The sequence below is a fragment of the Rhinolophus ferrumequinum genome, chromosome 2 (assembly GCF_004115265.2).
Source record: "Rhinolophus ferrumequinum isolate MPI-CBG mRhiFer1 chromosome 2, mRhiFer1_v1.p, whole genome shotgun sequence".
NCBI classification, from domain to species: Eukaryota; Metazoa; Chordata; class Mammalia; order Chiroptera; family Rhinolophidae; genus Rhinolophus; species Rhinolophus ferrumequinum.
The window spans coordinates 102323119-102345792 of NC_046285.1; the positions used below are offsets into that span (position 1 = coordinate 102323119).

A 22674-nucleotide genomic window follows, 5' to 3' on the forward strand; every position below is an offset into this window, starting at 1 on the left:
GTGGCGCAGGTATCAGAAGACAAGAGGTAGGAGCAGTCTGTCCTGAGCCCCGCACATGCATTTCCCCTTTAGGGAGAATCATCAGCTTCCTTAAATATTTTCTATGCGCCTGTCACCCACCGTCCATATCTCATTACCTTTAATCCTACGTCAGCCCTACAAGATGACTACTATGGTTACTCCCATTTTACAGATGACGAAGAGGAAGTTTAGAGAGGTTAAGTGTTGAGCTCAAGGGCAAACCGCAAGGAAATGGAGCTAGGATTTGAATGTAGGCCTTCTGGCTTCGAGTGTGTGTTGGTGAGCAGCATGCTTTATTGGTTGTCCCTAGAGAAAGGGGTAGCATTGTTGTTTCATCAGTTACTACAGTTATTGAGGTGGTACTTGAAGACTCAGAGAACAGACATTTTGTCTTATATCCAGAAGCGTGAGCTGCTTAGCTAGTCTTGGAAAGACTAAATTATGTATGAATTGACTGTGGTAGGCCTTTGCTTGTGGTGTACCCTGCATGTACTCAGAACTTGCTTTTTGACTGAAGCTTATAAAAGCACAGTGGTCAGTTCTTACAACTCAATAATAAAAAGACAACTGATCTAATTGAAAAGTATCCAAAAGATCTGAGTAGACATATCTGCCAAGAAATTACACAAATAGCCCATCAACATGTGAAAGGTGTTCAACGTTAGCTGTCAGAAATGCAAATGAAAGCCATAATGAGATATCACTTTACACCCTGAGGGCGGTTGTAATAAAAAAGGCAGACAGTAATAAGGGTTGACAAGGATGTGGGGAAGTCAGAACCCTCATATGCCAGTGTTGCTGGGCATGGAAAGTGGTGCTGCTGCCATGAAAGACAGTCTGGCAGTTCCTCAGTGGGTTAAAGAATGAGATCTCCTATGACGCAGCAGTTCCTTGCCTAGATATATGGATAGAAAGAAAACAAACATGTTCTCACAAAAGCTTGTATACGAATGTACATAGCAGCATTATTCCTAATAGCCAAAAAGTGGAAACAGCGTTCAGTGTCCATTGGCTGGTGAGTGGTTAAATGAAATGTGGTCTTTTCATACAACTGAATATTACTGGTCATAAAAAAAATGAAGCACTGATAGGCTGTACAATGTGGATGACCCTTGAGAACATTGTGCTCAGTAAAAGAAGACAGTCACAAAGGCACGTAGTGTGTGATTCCATTTACATGAAGTGTCCAGAACAAATCTGTATATGGAGATAGAGAGTAGATCGCTGGTCATCAGGGCCTAGGGGTTAGGGAAAATGGGGTCACTGCTGATGGGTGGATGTTAGTTTTCTTGTTGAGATGAAAAGGTTCTAAATTTAGATAGTGGTGATGGTTGTACAACTTTGTGAATATACTAAAACTACTGAACTACACACTTTCAGTGTGTGAATTGTGTGGTTTGTGAATTATATCTCACCTGAAGCTGGTATAAAAAACAAAAACAGGGATTGTTGGGTTTTCATCTCTTTATACTTGATTGAAATGGAAACATAAGAACTACTGATAACAAGAGAAACACTGGAAGCATGGCATGAGTCTTGGGAGCTTCAGTAGCGGTGGGATAATCGTGGGGAATGAGCGAGCGCTGGAGTGCGTGCTCCGGGAGGTAGATGAATGAGAGTGGTAGGGCCCCAGGGGAAGTGACATTGGGAAGGAGGAGAACAATCGAGTCCTAAGGGTTATTCCACCAGGTTGGACTCCCTCTGCTTAACGGAGATGTCTAAGAGCTACATAATGTGAAATGAGGTTTCATGACTATAACACAGGATAAGATTTTGATTCTGACTTTGAAATTCAGAAAATTTTTTCTTCCATCCTTTATTTCCCCCATCATTATCTGTTGACATGTCTCTGTATCAGCCTCCTTCTAGAAGGAAAAAGTTTAAAAGTGGTATGTAGTTTGTTCTTGGCTGAAAAACGTCATTCCTATGCTGAAAATATTTTGATGGCAAAGGTTATTGAAATCACAAGCATTTTTACTAGTGTTGTAGGAATATCATTTTTGTTTATTTTTGTTTTAGATGCTGTTAGAGAAATTTATTGAAGAATGCAGGTTCCCTCCAGTGCCAGATGCCATTTGTTGCTATCAGAAGTGCCATGGATATTCCAAAATCCAGATCTACATAACGGATCCAGATTTTAAGGTAAATAATGAATACAGAGGGTGCCAATAAAATGTATACACATTTTAAGAAAGGAAAACTGTATTAAAATTGTAATACTCAATATATACTGATAACAAAAAATGAATACAAGTCACATTTGACTTCTGCAATTAAAAGAGGTGCTCAAAGTGGTTACCATCAGCATCCAGACACTTCTGATGACAGCGAACTACTGCTTGAATACCGTTGACGAGCCCCCGTGTACACTGGGACATTAACTTGCACAGTTGTACCTTAAAATGAATTCCGAACAAATTCTGTCATTGGAGGCACCCGAGTTCTCTGGCTTGCCAGCAGCTTTATGTCCTGTTGTCCAGCCCTTTCCATGAACTTCTTTAGGTTTGCATCATCTCATATGGGATCCCAGAGCCACTGAAATAGACACTGAGGGCAGGGTGGTGAATGACGTGAGAAGGCAGGCCAGCTAATTCCATTCCCCCTTTCTAGCCACTGTGTCACATAACTGCCTTCTCACAGGAGCACAGGAAACAAAATGAGGGTGTTTGATTTGTTGCAATTCTCATCTCTTGTAAAATTTGGGCCCAAGAGTCTAAAGGCCACGTGATCACTGTGTAAGTGCTCAGGGGCCTAAGTTTGAGACCAAGTCTGGCACTTAATTGAGTGCATAAGTTACTGGGCCTTAGTTTATTCAAGAAAATAATAGCTGCCCACCGTAGATCAGATGAAATAGTGTTTATAAAATATTCAACACATTGTAAAGGATAATGCAGCTCTCAGCTTGGGAAATGAATGTGTCAGTCAAGCTCTGTATCTCTCCACTAGGCATTCTGGGGTACAGAAGTATTGTCCCCCCACACAGAAATGTGGTATCTAGTTATTCCGCCAGGTGAATGTAAACAGCTCTCTCTTGACTTTAATATGCACTGAGAGAGACAGAGAGAGAGACACGGCACCTTTAAAATGTGAACTAAAAAATTTTTTAACCCCCAGGGTTTTATACGAATCAGCTGTTGCCAGTACTGCAAAATAGAATTTCACATGAACTGTTGGAAGAAGTTAAAAACAACAACCTTTAATGATAAAATTGACAAGGTAAGGCTAATCAGATTGTATGGATTTTTTAGAATGCTTATTGTAATTTGCGTCCCGCCCCATCCCCCAGCCCCGAGAATCTTAAGAGAATGTCTTAAATGAATATAAATTCCTTCCTATACATTCTAGATATAAGCAGAAAGTTTTCAATTAAAACTTTAATGATAAAGTAGAAAATCAGTTTTTGTTTTTATTTAATACAAGGATAAAGACAATAACCATAAAGACCTTCAGTAAATTGTTCAGCTATCTTTTACGTTGGGAATATTGCGATCAAAACTGAAAATTTTAATGTCTCATTTTAAAATACAGGTCTTAAATTATGCACTGATGATTTTAGTCCGTCAGTGATCTGTTATTTAATTACTTTAAAGGTATGATATAGAATTGGAGTCTCAATTTTTTTATTTTCTACCAAAATTTGATGAGGTAATTTGTACTAAGGAATCAGCTTAAATTTTACACTGCCACGTCTCATTCGGGTTTCTCTTAATTAGCAAGATAATGATCTTAATTATCATATGCTATGTATACTTGAAGAGAAGGCACAGTTTACAAATCTTATTTGTATTCATAGAATTCGTTTATGATTTATATAAGCTGTGGACTTAAAAACAAACAAAAAAGGAAAACCTTTTCGTACCCTGTATAGCTTCATGTAAACCCCTATCTTTGTTGGAGAAACAAATAAAGTGGTTATGCTAGGTGTCTGTTAGCGGTAGAAATTGCTCAAGTTTGGTAGAAATAAATCATCATATTTTGTACGTTTTCACATAGTTAACTAGTGATATCATGATAGGACCAAATAACTGTTGCCACTGGGTCACCTCTGCTATGTCTTTGTCTTACCTAATTGAGTTTCTCTGGTCGTACACTCTCCCTTAGTGGTCGGAGCCATTCCCATGGGTTGAAACACCCTCTGAAAATTAGCTTCACATACACTGAAGTAATGTACAACCCAAATATCTCATGCCTTGCAATAAGAAAGGTTCATTTTACTTCCATGACTTGTCCTGAAGTTCTGCAGCTGTTGGCCAGGGTTGGGTTGTAGCTGCTGTAGTCTGTGTGGCTGTGTTCTTTCTATCCGAATCAAGGTTGCCTGGGACAGTGCTTGTGGCAGAGGGTCAAGCTCAGTGGCCAGTCCAGTCAGTGTTTCTGAAAGCTTTTGCTTGGACACACTGTATATCATGTCAGCTCTCCTTTCATTGACCAAAGCACGTCATGTGGTCAGCCCTATAGGCGGTTGTGTTTTCCGCCTACAGTGGGGGAGGCTCTGAAAGTCACGTGGCAATGACCAGGAGCTCTCAGTGCCTCCCTGAAGGAGATTTTGGACCGTATTTTAACAGTTCCTGGTGGTTAAAATGATACACCTGTATAGGTTTGCCCGAGATATAGCACTTTTTTTTTTTTAATCAAATAGGATTTTCTACAAGGAATTTGTCTTACCCCCGACTGTGAAGGTATCATTTCTAAGATTATCATCTTCAGCAGTGGTGGTCAAGTTAAATGTGAAGTAAGTATCTAATTAAGGGGAAGTCTTATTAAATTGATAACCGAAATGTTTACACCTTTTAAAACATTTAAATTGATGGTAGTTGTAGGATTTGGATCTTGTCTTTTCCAGGAAACAGTTAATTTAAGGAAATAGTGAGAAGTGAGAATGCTTCTTTTCAATGAAAGATCCCACATTCTTTTATTTCCTAAGAGGAGAAGGATGCTTTTTACATTTTAGCTTTACTGTTACTCTTTTTGATGCCCTTGGTCTCTTAGTCCCCAGTACATTTGGGTATTGCAGGGGTGGGGTGAGGTGGGGGGGTCCTTCCTGAGGGAAGAGTGTCTTGTGGGATTACCTTTTACTTCATTATGCGGGAGTGGCAGCAGTGGGTCGTAATGATATTTGTAGTTTATTTGATTTCTGCTTACTCTGAATTTTGTAAAAGGTTTCTTGCTAAAGGGTGCTGCCCTCTCGTTCCTCTTTCCAATAAATTGTTTTACTCAAGTTTTCTGGGCTTTTGTGCTGGACTGTTCGCTCCCAAATTGAACATTATATGTGCTTCTGAAATGCTTGTTGTTTGTGGTTTTGTGCTCTCTGTCATGGGAGTATGTGACAAATTTTGGATGTCTTTGTTTTATTTAAAGTTTGAACACAAGGTCATAAAAGAAAAGGTTCCTCCAAGACCTATTCTGAAACAGAAATGTTCTAGGTAAGATTTTTGTAACAATCAGTAGCTTAATGATGTCTCTTAGAATATAATTCTATTACATGCAGGTTTCTAAATTACACTGTTTTTTAAATTGGCTGTGCACACGTATCCACGTAAGTGGTTTTTAAATGATTTTTATGGACACTTGAAACTTAAAAGAGAACTAGCCTGGATGGTTAAATACTGAAAACTTGAATCAAAAGCATTATGTAGTGGTTATATTTATAAGTAAAATAATGGCATTTGATGCGATGAAATGACATTTGATTAATAGATTTAGCAGTTAGACAAAAATTGAATACTTAGCTCTCAGTTGTTTAAACTTTTATTCCAGAAGCATATTTTCTTTTTATCTCTCTTCAGAAAACGTTTTGAACCAATGATTTATTTCTCACTCTGAAATATTCAAATGTACTATCAAAATTATTCATTTTTTTGTATCTTGTTCAGATCAAATAGTTTCAGCCCTTTTTCCTTTATTTTTTGGTCCTGCCACTTGTTTTCCATTCTAAGAAGTTTTTTTTTCATTATTGGTGACCAAAAAAAAGCAGAAGAAAGATGGACAGAATTATTTGTTGAAGAGAGTTAATTGTAACCATATCAACCAAATTACCATGTTGTGGGCCATTATTGGGATGTGACAGTAATATTTTACTGTAGGATCTTTTTTTGAAATGAGTGTTTACATGTATTGTCTTGCAGAGTAAGTTTTATTATTCCTGTTTACCCTAAGCACTAACTTATAAACATGAAAATAGTACCTGTACATACAGATAACACAATTAACATTTGTATGTGCCATCCTTAATTAAAAGTCGCTCAGTCGTTGAGGCTCTTACTTTCATGAAACAAATACCATTAGTTTAACTAAACTGACCACACGTGTTAGCAGTTTTTGATACTGAACAGAAGATACAGGCTAAATTCTAACTGAAAAGGAAAATTTCTAACTTATTGCTTGGAGAATGGTTTCTGCAGTAGACAAAGGAAAAATAGTTTAGTTTATAGCAAAGGTGGATTGTCACTAATTATAAATGTTTATCAGCCTAGAGAAGCTAAGACTGAAAGAAGACAAAAAATTGAAGAGAAAGATCCAAAAAAAAGAAGCAAAAAGATTAGCACAAGAAAGAATGGAAGAAGACTTAAGGGAAAGTAATCCACCCAAAACTGAAGACCAGAAAGGTATGACGTCCAAGGCATGATAAAAATAATGTGCTCTTGCTTAAAACTGTAAATATAAATATCCATCTTATTGGGCCTTATGTTAATTGTTAGTGAATTGCATTTTGATTTCAGTTAATACTGTGATAATAGCACTGGTTTCTATTACTCTGGGATGGCAAGGGGCTTGTATAAAGAGCACCGATTTGGGGAGTGATACCTGGGGGTTCAGAACACTGCTCTCATATTAGCCTGGGGCAGACTCTGTAAATTTCCTCATCTCTGAACGGAAGGTGGAAATAATGTCCAACCTGTGTATTGCATGTCTGGCAGCGCTCTGTCAGCTCCTCCATGAGGATTTAAGTTCTAAAACAGTGAACTATAAGTGAGCTACTAATGATCTGAAATAACACTGAGTCTAGACGAAGAAGCCGTTTATAAAAGGTAGCACAGAAATTGCCTAGTCCAGCCTTCTGTTTTATGCTCATCTTGTCATCATTCCCTGATCAACACGGGAACATCTTGCTGGTAATTTTACTGTGTCTGGGGCCATGTTGGTCGGTATGTTTACTTTCCGTTTTGAGTTGAAATACGTTATTCTCATTTACTACTACAATGACTAGGTCTACAATGAAATATTTCCTCTTGCTTTCTTGATGTTCTTTCTAGTATTCCATGAATGTTTCACAAATCAATCAAAACGGACTTTCCTGCTGAAAAAGTTTTCAGTGAATGTGTTTTAACTGCATGCTTAAGAGGCTAACGTGGCCGTCCACTGGGGAGGTGTCTGGGTGGGAAGATGAATGTCTGAGATATTTTCCAGCTTGGAGTCAGTGAGTCCACCAGTCTGCGACTGAGGCTCCAACGATAAGATGAAAAATACAACAATTGCCAAATATTAGTTCAATTTGTAACTGAGTAAATGATCCCTTCAGCTCCAAAAAGACCCCTTTGTATTCCTAATGACTAAACATGTTTGTTGAATATGACATTTAGATAGTTGATGAGTCTGGATTAGGATTGTTTTTAGAGGAACTAAATTTTTAGATGTTACATGAGTGGTACAGAGTGAAGGAGATAAGGTACTTCCTTTTGATGTTTTAACATGAACTTTCACGTCTTTTCAAAGGCACTGTTAATACTTATTTTCCTAATTTAAAATTTCTTGAATTGTTTATTTAAAACAACATAAGAATCCATCGGAGTCATGTTTTCTATTATTATGTAATGTTACATTATTTCTGTCTGAGTTTATATCTTTGCAAGTTTGTCCTATTTCTCACTGTAACTGACCACTGTTGTTTCTCCTTAGAAACGGTAGCCAGTGTTCAGAGCTGCCAGTTCCTGAACGACAGAATTCTGCAGTGCATAAAGCAGTACGCCGACAAGATCAAGTCCGGGGTGCTGAACACGTCCAAGCTTCTCAAGGAATTGCTCTCTTGGAAGGTGTTAAGCACCGAAGACTACACAACCTGTTTTTCCAGCAGAAATTTTCTAAATGAAGCCGTGGACTACGTCATTCGTTACTTGATTCAAGAAAAGAATAGAGTGAAAACCAGGATATTTCTGCATGTTCTGAGTGAGCTTAAAGAAGTGGAACCGAAATTAGCCAGCTGGATTCAGGCGCTGAATAGCTTTGGTACGTCATGTAATCTTAGAACTAGTTCAGTGGGAAGGGTAAATGTGGGCCTCTGAACCCTTTTCATTTTCCTGTATTCATTTATGAGCTTTTGAAATGGAGGACTACAAATTTGTATGTTTAAAAATAACCATTTCCCCCTCCTAGCTGTCAATTTTTAGGTTATTTCATAGATAGGTTGCAGTATACTTTTTGTAAAAGTGTAAACACAAAGTTCAGGCAGTTGGAAGATCTAGCCGTGTATTACGGCGAGCTGTTTGTAAGTGTGTAAACTGTGAATCCTAGGCACAGCCGTGGGTGTACACCACCTGGAGTCAGCTGTCTGTGCCCTCTGGGATTGCACGCAGGGCAGTCAGATTCCTTAATGGCAAATTTGAGGGAAGACTGGGTGGAATGAGTTACTTAGGATCACCTAAGGCAAATCTGTATGGAGTGATCTATATCTAAGGGTTAAGAGAAAATTACCCTGGGGGTGACCTGGCTGTCGTGAATCACAGGATTATAAAACTCTCCCTCTGTCCTGATTGTCCTGATCTGGTTGAGGAAGACCCCCGTCCCCCGTCGCCCCCAGCAGGCTCTTTGCCCAGGGCCATGACGCAGGGGCTGCAAAAGGCAGCTCCAGATGAAGTTGTTGTCTGTCACTAGATAGTGATTCCTTTGGGTACTGACCAGGGCTCTGTTTTTCTTGGTGACTTGATGGCAACTGGCCTCAACACAGTAGATGGTTCAGCTGAGAGCTGTCAGGTAACAGGCTCACAGCAGAGCAGGGCTGGCAGCGGCCTGCACACCACACAGCGAGCCACCAGGCCTCTGAACCACTGGACCCGCCTGAGGTTCTAGACACTTGGAGTGGTTAGGGGTCTAGGGTTTTAGAGAGAAGGTACTGATACATTTCCAGCAGCAGAGACAAAGTGGTAAGCAAAGTGGTAAGCAAAGTGGTAAATTAAGGTGGCAGCAAGGTTGGCATAGGTCTCCGTGGGTTTCTGGTCCCAGAAAATTACCCCTAAGTGATGATTGCCATGACTGTCTGAACAGTCTGATGCATAAATTATAAAGTTCCTTGTCGCTGTAATCTGCTGTAGAAGATCGGCTCAGGAGAAGGAGGCTTGTGTGGCTCTGCTGACTTGGGTGGGAGGGCGTGCGCTCTCCATGCACGTGAGCCTGACAGCTCGTTGACAGGAAGGTGTGTGTGTGCTCTGGATGCCATTCACGTTCACGCTGAAGATTAAAGGTGTCATTTTAATAAATGCATGTGCGTCCTATTTAAAATCATGAAATGAGTTCAAGCCCTGGTGTAAAGCTCATATTTATTTATTAAAAGCACATAATTTCCAATTCCTGGAATTTTACTTCCCTCTCACAAAGAGTCTGTACAGGGGCGTCACAACACGGGCACCGTTAACATGAGAGGTCAGTTTATACACAGAGGGAGAGGGGTAGAGGGTGGGGACAGGGGAAGTGAACATTCCAGTACTAGATGTGATCTGCTGCCTTCCCCACACCGAGCTGTGACGCGAGCCTTAGATGGCGGTGTGAAGGTGGTCATTCTTGACAGGTGATTCCCTTAAACCTCACAGGAGCATTTTATGTGGTCCCTGATTTTGGTGTTTAAAGATACTGATTTTTCATGCAACATGACCTCTGCATGCTAACTCTTTCATCTGGAGGAAACAGCTGTCCAGGCTGATTTTGACTCAGCGATCTGCTTCATTTGCTGACTGAGACTATAGCCCGTGTTCGAGGTGCCGGTGCTGTAGGAAAGGCCTGTGGGAGACAGCAGAGCTAACCTTTGCTTTTTGTGTTAGTGTAGGTAGCAGGGCTTCCCCGTCCTTTCAGGAGTGGTGTAGGTTTGCAGCCACCCTTTTTCTGATTTGGACAAGGGGGAATAAAGGTGGGAATGGTGAGCATCTTAACTTTTGTGGGGAGGGTAAGGAGCCATGAGACTTGGGGCAGTATGGAACAGTGCCTGGAGGTGTTGGGGGAGGAGTTAGCCCATTGCCTACCTGAAAGGCATTTGGGAAGCTTTTGCACGTTATTGCTGTTTTGTTACTATGGAGCATATGTAGAAAAGCATTGTAAAATCTTGTTTTTGCTAATTGGAATGAAAGTCATTATGAGTTAGTGAAAAGGTTATTGCTATATTTTTAAAGGAATTTATGCCTTACTTTCTTCTCCTAAGTCTGATAAGAATAACTTAATAACAAGCCTTTGGCCCACCTTATTCAACTAATAGGGAAGAATTATTGTAATTAGCATATCAATGTTAAGTGGTGTTTCCAAAATGCATAATAGCTTGAACAAGTTTGTTCTCAAGTTTTTAAATGTTTTCATTGACAATGTAAGCTTTCGAAGATGTGAAACTGTCTATAGTAACTGATTTTCCGTTTTTCTGATTTCGGACTTTGTTTTTATTACAGGCTTGGACGCCACAGCATCTTTCTTTTCTCGCTATGGAGCGTCTCTTAAAGAGCTTGATTTTAGCATCATGACTTTTCTCTGGAATGAGAAATACGGTCATAAACTAAACTCTATAGAAGGAAAGCAACTCGATTTCTTCTGTGAACCAACATCATTGAAGGAAGCCCGGTGTTTGATATGGCTGCTGGAAGAACACAGAGACAAGTTCCCAGCTTTGCATAATGCTTTAGATGAATTCTTTGATATAATGGGTATGTGGGCCGAGTTTCAGTTCATATTCTATCTAGTCTTAGGGGGGAAAAAATCAGTGAAGGGCCTAGTTTATTTAAATACTTAACAGAGAAAACAGTGAGAATTATTATGGCACAGCCGGCATATTTGGGGAGGTTAGTGATTAAGAATAGTGATTTTTTTTTCCTTGTCCTAAAACCTTTTTACTCTCTATTGAGCTAAGTGTCGGGGAGATCCGATGGGGGCGTTACACTGACTAGACCATTACTGTTCTCAGATACCTTGTCGGCGTCGTGGCAAAGATTGCATGTTAAACTGACGGAATTTTTAAAGAAATAGTTTGATTTGTAGCAGTCAAGATAACAGTGGACTACAGAAGTAGGTGATTGCAGAATCCGTGACAGATAGCACTGTTATTGTGGGAAGGGCCTAGAACTGGGAGTCCGGGGAATTAGGCTGTGGCCCAGCTTCTTCCCTCATTCATGTCATTAAAAACCTTGTCTTACTACTGCTTCAAGGCCCGTGCGAGGTGATACCAAGGAATTCAGAAATGCTTATGCTAGTCCCTGCCCTCAAGAACCTAATGGTCTGCAAAAGGGAATAAGGTGAATAATGTGGAAGGAAGCTCAGTTAGAAGAGGACCAGAAAACTGGGTGCAAGATGGAGGATTGAGCACTTGTGTTCTCCCTGAGGGAGAGGAGAGCCGGCTGCAGGGGTGGGTTCCAAGTCTGGGCTCTGAACAGGGAAGTGGAGTTGGACAGGGTAACATCCGGGCTCAGAGAGGATGGAGCGGAATTGGGTAAGGGCCTGGAGTCCAGTTTGGCAGAATAACTAGTAGTTAATTCCTTAGCTTCTCTTGGCTCTCAGTTTCTTCGTTAAAATGAAAGCATTTGGAACCTGTGATCTGTGTGGTCCCATTTTGCTTCAGAATTCTAATTTAGGTTCTAAATTCAAATTTCTTATCTTTGGTACTATATGTATGTCTGCTGATAATGCCGCAGCCCCCCCCCCCGCCGCCCCCTCTTCCTCAGCATCAGAAGTCTCTTATGTATTGTTAGGAGTTAGGCTTAAATTTCCTGCTCTATGTTAAAAGATCTGGCCCTTTACAAACGTGTCACATATCACACAGTTCAAATGCAGTATAAGGAACTGAAATGCTTGCACTCAAATGTAGGTGACTTTGGTTTTCCAGGACACTACTTCATGGCTAGAGGTGACAGCCTATTTGCTAGCCTGAATTTATTGACATCAGTTTGCTTCTGCTGGTAATAAAATGCTGTCCTGGGACTGAGCTTACAAAACCGTGTTTGGCTCACAACAAGATGACTAGAAAGAACATAGTTCCCTCTCAGTGTGCATTTTTCCTGGTTCTGGTGTTCTCTGCCTGAAATGCACAAGCCATCCAGCTGTGACTGTTCCTGTCTAGTTTGTCGGCAATCCAAATAAGCTTTGTTGTTGTCTGTTCTCCCTGCCCGTTCCACTTCCCAGGCCAGGACCTGAGTCACCTTCCATGATTAGACTGTGACGATAGGCTCCACCTTGGTCTCCAGGCCTCTAGACTCGCCCCCTCCCAACGTTCCTCTTTTGCTGCCACCAGTGCTGTCTGATCCTGTAACTGTTGTGTTTGGGAAGCTCTTGCTCAGTTTGCCTACAGATTAAATTCACCTCATGTATCTGGGTCCATTGTCACCCTCTCCATCTGCCCTCGCAGTAAACACCCCACTTCTTGCTATGCCCAAACTTGCCTTGTGCTTTCCTGCTTCCTACCCGTACCGTTCGTTCCTCCAGCCACATCCCACCCCTTGGCTTGTTCATTTCAAGCCCCCTCCTCCCAGAACCCATCCTCATCCCTGCTTGGGCCTCTCCCCTGAAGACTGTTATTCCATCAGCTTCCTTTCTGCTGTACTTACTGTGGCACTTAGCTCACTGGGTCACAGCTGTTGTTCTGTTTGTCATTTTTCCGAACATGGGCATATGGATGGCAGGGACTATTGTACGCATCTCTACTCCCAGCACCCAGCACAGAGGTTGGCATCTGGAAGGGACATATGATGCTGAGAAGGACTGAAACGTTGTGGTTCTTGGTAGTTGGTCTCCCATTTGGTTAGCCATTTGGCCCTTGGTTACTAACCTAGATTTGTGTCAAAGCCGAGTCAGGCATGGAACATGTCCATGTTCATGGTGCCTGGGGTGGTTTTCCTTAAAGCTTTAGTGGGTTGGATGGCAATGTAAATGTTTTGTTTCCTCACAAAACCATCTGTATCTTCCCACAGACAGCCGCTGCACTGTACTGAGGAAACAAGACAGTGGAGATGTGCCAGTAAGTGATTTGATCGCTTGAAATGTTATGTTCTCATTTGTGTTAGCTGAAGGAAGAGAAGAAAGCTCAGGCCAGTGTTTAGTTACATCATAGCTGGTACTCCAGGACCAATCTGGAGGACTTCCGGTAATGTGCATTGTTTCATTGGAAAGTTAAGCCCAATCTTCTTCTTGTCAGTCTGCAAACGCGGGCTTACATTAGACAACAGCCATAGTGTTTCACAAAATAAATGTTAGTCTTGGAAGTCGGAAAGGAGTTCTTGAGTCATTTCCTGGCATAAAAATGAAGTTATCTGTAATGATGAAAATTTTAATGTTTTGCTCTGTAAGGAAAACAAAGGGGCTTCATTTTGAGTGGCTCCAAATTGAGTGTAAATTAAAATAATTCCAGAGTTGTCTTCCTTAGTAGGTTGGGGCACTTTTCAAACAGAAAGAAACTGTTTACTGATTTTTAGGATTAAGTCATCTGTACTTGAAATTCTGTCTTCATCCATTCTGTCAGATATTGCCTGGCTAACTATAGAGACGCAGCTAACACGACCTCGTGAGAAATTAAATGCTTCTAAACTCACTGTTGGTGTCTGGCCACGTGGAGAACGCCTAGTGTGCCTTAGTAAAAGGAAAATCATTAAAACACTGTTAGCATGTAACTGGAATTACTTTAAAAGTCTGACTAATTTCTTGAAATGACATAAACCTTGTTGAAAATGAGTTGAAAGTGTTGGAACAATGTAATTTTAGTTATAACATTAGGCCTCATTAAACTTTTTCTCAATTTCTATTAGAAATCATAACACTGGGGCTGACACACTGTAGTATTATTTTCATTAAACAGTTTATGTAATTCAAATTATGGCTGGTCTATGAAAATCAGCACGGTCTCTTCAGGGTGGCTTCATAATACTGTTATCTGAGTGTTCAATGTTTTTCCCCCCCCTTTATTAGTTTAATTCTACCAAGATAAAAAACAAAGGCAAGAAAAAGAAGCCAAAAGATTCAAAGGTATGGAGTAATTTCTATATTCTTATCTAAAATAATTGAATATGAAAATTAGAATGAACCAATTCTTGGGATATTTTGAAGCATTTTGTAGAGAAGACTTTCTGTATTTCAATCTAAAGATATTTTGGCAATCTTGTACATTTTGAGGAAATTTAAGGTTCATGTTGTATGTAAGTTACTCTTAAAAGAGACTTTTATCTTTATTGTCCTTTTTATTTTCTAAATATTTCTGAGTGAAAACATTGTCATAATGTACTAGGACTATATGAAAGGTCAGAGAGCAGGGGGACCAAGGTGACTTTGGAGTCAGACCTGAGTTTATATGTTGGCTCTACCAATTATTACTATTTTTATTGCTATTTTATTATCTTTGTGACCTTGGGCAAGTTATTTGACTTCCCTGTGCCCTCGGGTCATCATCTGTATAAGACATGATAGCTATTATCGATAACTAATAGAGTTATTACCCAAAATATTCCAAATAAAGGTGGTAAATATTAATCATTCTAACAAAATTTCAGAATTGATAAGCTCACTTCCTCTTACCCAAGGCTCTGCTCCAAGCCCATGAGATAACTAGGGCATTATTTTTAAGTCTTATGGCGGGTTGTTTGGGGGGTCAAGAAAGGGGTAGAGGTGGAGAAAGTGAACAAATATTAGGGGAGGATGAGAGCAGCTTGTAAGTTCCAATAAAACTTTTCTTTTTATCTTTGACTGTATGTCTTCAGTTTATCTAAAATGGAAGTTTAAGTGACATTTTAAGTTTTGGGGGGTGTTGGAAGCTACCCAAATGTTGATTTGGGCCTATTTTTAATTATGTGTTCTTATTCACAGGGAAATGTAGATAACTCTCCTTGGCAATTGGCATGTGCGTTTATATATGCATTCATCAGTTTTAGTTGTAATTTTGAGATAGAAAATCATTGTCATTCTTCTGTCTTTTAAACCAGCCTATGTTAGTTGGGTCTGGAACACCTTCAGTAACAACTAATAATGAAGTTATCACTTCAGGAGAAGACCATAAGTAAGTACAATTTAAAAACGTTTGCTTCCTTTGAACTCGGGCGCTTTAGCTTAGTAAGTGGTATTGCTTTAAACTTCTGTTTTATTTCCCTAACTTCTCTGTCTAAAGATAACGCGTCCATTATGACAACCTGACGTAACCCATCTTGAACTTACAGCATGGCGTGTCAACGTTAAGAATTCTTACAAACTGCATGAAAATCCCAGGGCTGATGCCATTCATTTGATAACTGTGAGAACCTACTATGGGCAAGACAGAAAATATTCTTTTAAAATGTTCAATGAAGAGAATGTCCTATTGATAATTACTATCATATTTGGTATAATAGGAGAGCGGAAGATGTTTTGGAAGCTGTATATGATGTTATGGTTTAACCTTAGATGTTAGTGATTTTTGATAACATCTGGTTGTGGAAGCTGAGTTTTCAAGAAGCAAATAGTCATAAGAAGAAATAAAACTAGTGAGTTGCAGTGACCTTTTTATATCCTATTCCTTCATGGGCTAAAAACCCATAGTAAATGTTTGGTTTCTTTTTTCCCCTGTCTTAAAAGAGTTGTAGTAACAGTTGATTTACACAGTCATTTTCATGGATTCTTTAAATGGAGGAATTGTTTTGAGTTAAAATAACAATAACCTGTGCTTAGATCTAATACTTATGTACCAAGCCCTATTATAAGAGCTTTACATATTTAAACTCATTTAATCCACTCTTTCACCCTAAGAGATAAGTATTACTACTATTACGTCCATTTCACAGATAAGGAAACTCAGGAAAGTTGTTGCTGAGTGCCATTGTAGCTGGTGCCATGCCCAAGAACACAAGTCTTGTCGCAGAGCCAGATTTAAATCCAGCAACCTGGGTTAAAGCCCACACTCAAACTACTACCTCTCTTTAGAGTACTAGAGTCTTACACCTTAATTTTTTAAGTCTTTTTATTAAGTACTTTTTACCAGTCTCAATCTCACTTTAATTTTAAAAAATTTTAAGCCGTAGAATATTTATTGACATGGGAAAATGTTAACAATATACTTCTATATGAAATATCAAGATACAAAACAGTATATACAGTTTAATACCATTTTTATAGAAAGAAAAATAACATATATACAAAATCATGCATAGGAAAAAATAGAAGGATTTGAATACCAAATGTTACTAATGATTATCTCTAGATAGTGGAATTAGAGGTGATTATACAATTTTCCTAACCACTTGAAATTAATAGCAGTTGAAATAAAAATGTTATTTTTCTTTTTAACAAGTTGGAGTTAATGCAACACTGATTTTTTTTTCTTTTTGTTTAAACTAGGAGTTTAAAAAAAAATTGCACTTGGTGGCAAGAGTAAGTAGTTAATTAAAAGCTCATACTCAGTAGTCAGGTACATGTATCTCTTGACTATGATTGTGGAAGGGTAACTTTTCTGCTTTAAATTCTCTGATAGTGTTTTTGTTTGGTTTTTTTCATTGTAATGCCGAGTAATATGTTTAATATGTTACTATCTTTACGTTTATTTCAATTTAAATATTCCCGGGCACCTAAAAGTTTAACATTCACAAAATTGTTTTTTTTTTTTTTTACCCACAGACGCAATTCCTCAAATCCCGCAGGCCCATTTGTGGTGCCCGACCATCTTCGGCAAGATGTGGAAGAATTCGAAGCGCTCTACGAACAGCACAGTCATGAATATGTTGTCCGGAGTAAGAAGCTGTGGGACATTAACCCCAAACAGAAATGCTCCAGTCTGTACGAGTAAGTAGTTCACGTTTCTACAACTACTCTTCTACACCAAAGCTGCCAGTTAAAGATCTCAAGTTGTTGAATTTGTGTCTCTTCTGTTTATAAAAGGAATCGTTTATCGGCTCCCAAACTCTGGGGAAGAAAAGTCTTTTTACAGCTTTTGTCCAGTATTGCACAAATAAAGTGAGAGTTTTTCATTATGAAATTTCGAATTCTCATGATTATTAGTGTCAGTTTGAGCTGCTAACGTAGATACTTTCTACTTCCAAAACTGTCCTGCTTTGTCCTGATTGGACTCAGAAAGTTTGCAGCCGTAATCTTTATATCATGAATTCTAAGGGACACGTTTGATGAGGAGTGGTGTGATTGTCTGATGTCCTTATGTTGATGGACACAGCTGTTTGGCAGCTCATCAGTCTAGTAGCTTGGTGATCTCATTATTACTTCTGCCGAGACAATAGTTGTTCCACTGGGAAGACAGTATAGACATAGACCCCTGTATCTCTGTTTTGTGTGGAGACTTGACTTCCTGGCGTTGATCTTATAAAGAAGAAAAAGACTTTTTAGGTAACTTTGGGTTTGAGTTAACTTTCCAATTGAAAATATGAAGGTGAAATTAATACTTAGGGCAAGTCTGAGCTGGGCGCATAAAATAATGGAGCAAAGAGTTCAGGAAAGTCTAGAAAGCAGTTACCATTTTGAGCTTGGCATTGATAAGAGGTGTGTGATGCCTTCCTTAAGAAAAAGAAATAAGGGCTAAGATCTGCAGTGGAAAATTAATTAGAATGCTAACTGTCTCCTGGAAAACCTGTCACTCATCCATAATGGTCATTTCTTCTATTTCCCTCAGTTACATCATTCCTATTCAGTCTGGTTATATGGTCTTGGGTTCTTCCTTATTTTTTCTTTAGAATTGAAGTCCCGAGAAGATCTTATTTTCAGAGAACTCCTCGATGACAACATGGAAACAACTATAAAAATATACTAATATTTTTAAAACTATGCTAGACTTTGCTTTAAGCACCCAAAAGTAAACCTCAACTGTGCAGTTGTCAGGAGCTTGCTTCTTAAAGAACGTATTACCATTATTAGTGGGAAGAAATTCAATAACTTAATAAGAAAAAATAGGCTGATTTGTTTGTATTTTAAGGTAAAATTTGTATCTTAAAATAGGAGAAAGTCAAGAAGTTATAGAAAATTATACATTAAAACATATTTTCTTTAAACTTCCTAAAGTAAACGTGATGATTAGCTTAAGAATGATTTATCCCTTTTTTTATCCCCCTTTGTTTTTTCCTGAAAAACAAAAGGATTATTTTCTGAGGGGGAAACAAAATTTTAGTTAGCCTTTCTCACATTTAATGTCAGTATAATATGTTTGTTGGGGAGGTGTTGAGATCAGCTGGAAGTGAAATAGTGTTTGCTTTGGGGGAATTTTTTAGGAAATGTGTGTTTTCAAATGAACATGCACAACTACTTTTTTATAATAATTTATGTAAATACAAATTTTTTCCAAGCTATTTCTCTCAGTTGTTGGAGGAACAAGGTCCCTTAGATATGAGTAACAAGATGTTCTCTGAAGAATATGAGTTCTTCCCAGAAGAAACTCGACAGATACTAGAAAAAGCTGGAGGTTTGAAGTCTTTCCTCCTGGGATGTCCTCGTTTTGTGGTGATCGACAACTGTATTGCATTGAAGAAGGTTGCATTACGGCTCAAGAAGAAGAGAAAGAAGAAAAACATTAAGACAAAAGTAGAAGAAATGTCAAGAACAGGAGAGTATTTACGAGCTAAACTCCCACTGAATCCAACTGCTAGAGAATTTAAACCAGATGTAAAGTCCAGACCAGTGTCCGATTTGTCTTCAGCACCAGCTTCTGAGGATAAGCCCAAACCTGTACCTACTGATTCTCCCAAACCAGCCTGTGAAGCTGAGGAACCGAAACCGGTACCCGAAAATTCTCCCAGATCCGTTTCTGAAGATGAGACGCCCAAAGAGGTCTCTCTTGATTCCCCCAAACCAATCTGTGAGGATGCGAGTCACCAGCAAGTCTCCTCTCATTCTCCCAAACCAGTTCCTGGGGATGTGACACCAACCTATTGGACTCACGCCCATGTGGTCACAGGATACTGCACCTATCTTCCCTTCAGGGGATTTGACATTTCCCAGACACCACCAACATACATAAACGTGTTGCCGAGTCTGGCCCAGTACACCAACATCTACACGCCCCTGGCCAGCATCCCCTCTGAGTATCAGCTGCAGAGGTCCATACCAGTGGTGCCATCTTTTGTAGTTAGTGACAGACCAGCTAAAAGTGCTGTTGTGTGTTTTGAGGGGCATCATTTGAATGCTGAGCATGGCTCTTGTGACCAGATTGCCCCTGAAACACAGACCCTTCAGGACCCTTTGGAGACCTCAGTCAAGTCACCGTGCAGCACGGATGGTGCCGATACAGCCCAGGGTGAGCCAGGCAGGAATGATGGTCACTGTGGAAATGCTGCCAACAATGGAGAAGTAAATCCAGAAAAGCCTGACGAAGTAACAGATGTTCCACGTACACAAGTGGTTGCCATACAGGTAATACTTCAACAGAAAACAGTTGGCTTAATACTGGAGTTGAATTTTTCTTTTCATTTGTCATTGCCATTCTGTTGACTAAAATTCTTTAAAATGGTTGACTCTATAATGGTTTCTAAAGCTTTCACCTGAAAATGTTTTAAAAATGTGCTCCCTAGGGCATGACAGATAATGTTATCAGGGAGAATTTTTGGGCCTAGTGTGTAACACAGTGGTACCTCGTTTTCGAATGTCTCCGTTGACAAACATTTCAGTTTACGAACACCGTAAATTTTACAGATCTATGGTATCATTAGATAGTAAAAGGCATGCTAAATTTGCAGTTTTAGGGGTTGATTTTAAAGCTCTGGAATGGATTAATCCATTTTGCATTACTTCCTTGGGGAAACTATGCCTCGGTTTTCAAACGTTTCAGAACTCGAACAGTCTTCCATACCCAAGTTTTGCACCAATTTAGGTTTAAGATAGAAGAATTAGTAGATGGAGCCCAAGCATCACCTTAGTCATTTCTAAAGGCACAGTAGGAAGATGTGGCTGTTTCTATAGAGAGTGCATGTCCTAATGGCGAACCCCCAGCACACGGGCTTCCCCACCCAGTTACAGTAGTGCTGGAACACGAGGCCTCCCAAGTTGGGGTGCCTGCCCGGTAAGACTTACTGCATGGAGAAGCAGGGAAAATGCACAGGCAGTTCCAAAGAGAAAGGAAAAAGAGTGTCTGGGTTACAGATGCCCAGTTTCTCCTGCCAAAACCGGGCAGTAAGGAAGTTAAGAGACAATCAGTTGGAGAGAAACAAGAAGGAGTAAATAAAAGTTCCTTCTGAGCAAGCAAGAGAATAAATTTAGGTTCCTCGGTAGTTACTTTATAGGGCATGAATTCATTAAACCCTTGTTGGATTATCCTCCTCCTCATTAAGTTTTCTGTTTTCTAGAAAGCTTCGAAAAAAATATGTTAAGAGTAATGAACCAGAATCATTTTCATTTTTTAGTAATTGTAAATGACAGTGCTTTCCTAATACATATGTTTGTAGAAAGCATGGAGCGTTATCTAAAGTGTCCAAAAAAACTTTGCAAAAATTGTCAGCATGTTCTTAAATGATACTACATAATGGATTTATATTACAGAGCAATTGAGATAGACTGAATTTGAGTGTTTATTTTACCCCAAAGGTGTCTTGGAGTATAACACATCAAGAAGTCAATACGGAGCCGTATGAGCCTTTTGAGGCAAAACAGGTGAGTCAGAATTGCACTCGACTGTTTAAAAGTTTAATTTTCATTAATTTAACAAGGTAGGAATGACTAACTAGAACTACTTTGGAGCCAGCCACTTCTGTATAAAATGTTACCATGGAATAAGCTTTAGAACATAACCAAAAAATTTCTGTTCTGTTTTTGTTGAAATTTAGGAAGGACGGGCAAAGGAGAAGGTAAATTTTTTTCTAGCTTATTTATTTCACAGTATACTGGCTTTATTGGTTAGCTGGTAGAATAAGCGTGTATTAATTTATGAATAAGACCTTATTCACATGAATGCTACAGAAAGTTTTACAAAGACCTTCACCATTTTAAGAATGATTCAATTAGGAAATCTATTAATATAATGCACTTTGTTAATAAATCTTAAGGGAAAAGTTATTTGATTAACTCCATAGTTGCTGAAAAGGTACTGGATAAAATTCAAATCACTTTCTTGACTACAACTCAGGATAAAATGGGAATGAATAGATGAATACTTCTCAACATGCCAATGTCTTTCTCTCTTAAGGCAAAGCATCATCTCACTTACAGGTGAAACATCGCCTGTAGTAGTTACTGTTATCCTTTGGATATCAGCTGACAAAATTAGATAAGAGAAAGAAATAAGATTGTAAAAGAGGGAGGTATATGTGTTATTATTTACAGAAGCTAAGATTGTATACCTGGAAAACGATCACCTGAAAACCCAATACTATCAAAATGTAAAAGAATTCAGAAAGGTGATTGGATAGAGTACCTCTCCATATACAAACACCTGTTGCAAACTATACTAGAAAAAAAAATTCCATTTTCAGTAGAAACAACGATAAAATGCTTAAAACTATGAAAGAAGACTTTAAAATGCTACTGAGAAACACACAGAAGACTTAAAGAAATGAAAAGGTGTTGAATAGGAAGACCTTTTGAATAGTAAGGAGATTGGGTCTCCCTGGAGGTTTTAATTTAACACAATCCCAGTACAAACATGAACAGCATGTCTTAGGCACATGTTGCTGCATTACAAATTGCCTTAAAACCTAATGGCTTAAAACAACAGTAAATATTGACTATCTCACAGCTTCTGAGTCAGAAGAAGAGGAGCATTTTAGCTGGGTGGTTCTGGAGATCTCTTAGGAAGAGCAGTCCAGGTATTGACCATGGCTCAGTCATGTGCAAGGATTGACTGGGGCCGGAGGCTCTCCTTCCAAGATGGCTCACCCACTGGGCTGGCGACTCTGTGCTGGCTGTGTGCAGGAGGCTTCAGTGCCTTGCCTGTGGACCTCCACATGGGGCTGCTCAGTGTCCTCATGGACTGGCTTTCTCCAGAGTGGCTGACCCAGGGCAGAAGGAGCAATGGCTTTCGTGATCTACTTCAGGAAGTCACACCCTTACCACTTCTGTGTTCTCTTGGCCACACAAACCTAACTTCCAACCCTGATACATAGTAGGAGAGGATTGTACAGGGACCTGAATACCAAGAGGTGAGGGTCTCGGGGTCCACTTTGATGGCTGGCTACTGCACAGGATTTATTTGAAACTGGACAAATTGATGCTAAACTTCATATGAAAAAATAACCATCAAGAATGCCCATGAAGGGGCATCCGGATGGCTCAGTTGGTTAGAGGGCGAGCTCTTAACAACAAGGTTGCTGGTTCAATTCCCGCATTGGATGGTGGGCTGCGCCCCCTGCAACTAAGATTGAAAACGGCGACTGGACTTGGAGCTGAGCTGCGCCCTCCACAACTAGATTGAAGGACGACGACTTGGAGCTGATGGGCCCTGGAGAAAAACACTGTTCCCCAACATTCCCCAATAAAATCTTTAAAAAAAAAAATGCCCAAAAAAAAAAACTGTAAGGGAACTGTACAACCAAATATTAAAAC

The 22674-nt window shown here is 39.5% G+C and overlaps 1 protein-coding gene across 9 annotated transcripts in view; it reads left to right on the forward strand.

Moving 5' to 3' along the window:
- Positions 1-22674, forward strand: part of TTC3 (tetratricopeptide repeat domain 3) — a 106511-nt gene that overhangs the window by 54370 nt on the left and 29467 nt on the right. For 6 of the 9 annotated variants that reach the window (XM_033131439.1, XM_033131490.1, XM_033131438.1 and 3 more), the window contains 14 exons: positions 2041-2163; positions 3136-3237; positions 4658-4750; positions 5377-5441; positions 6487-6623; positions 7915-8241; positions 10659-10910; positions 13164-13210; positions 14155-14211; positions 15162-15235; positions 16546-16578; positions 16822-16986; positions 18492-19554; positions 20722-20787. In XM_033131439.1, coding sequence (XP_032987330.1) covers positions 2041-2163; positions 3136-3237; positions 4658-4750; positions 5377-5441; positions 6487-6623; positions 7915-8241; positions 10659-10910; positions 13164-13210; positions 14155-14211; positions 15162-15235; positions 16546-16578; positions 16822-16986; positions 18492-19554; positions 20722-20787 — 2604 coding nt within the window. The remainder of the gene's footprint in view (positions 1-2040; positions 2164-3135; positions 3238-4657; positions 4751-5376; positions 5442-6486; positions 6624-7914; positions 8242-10658; positions 10911-13163; positions 13211-14154; positions 14212-15161; positions 15236-16545; positions 16579-16821; positions 16987-18491; positions 19555-20721; positions 20788-22674) is intronic. The other 3 variants (XM_033131453.1, XM_033131462.1, XM_033131471.1) reach the window with 3 other exon arrangements.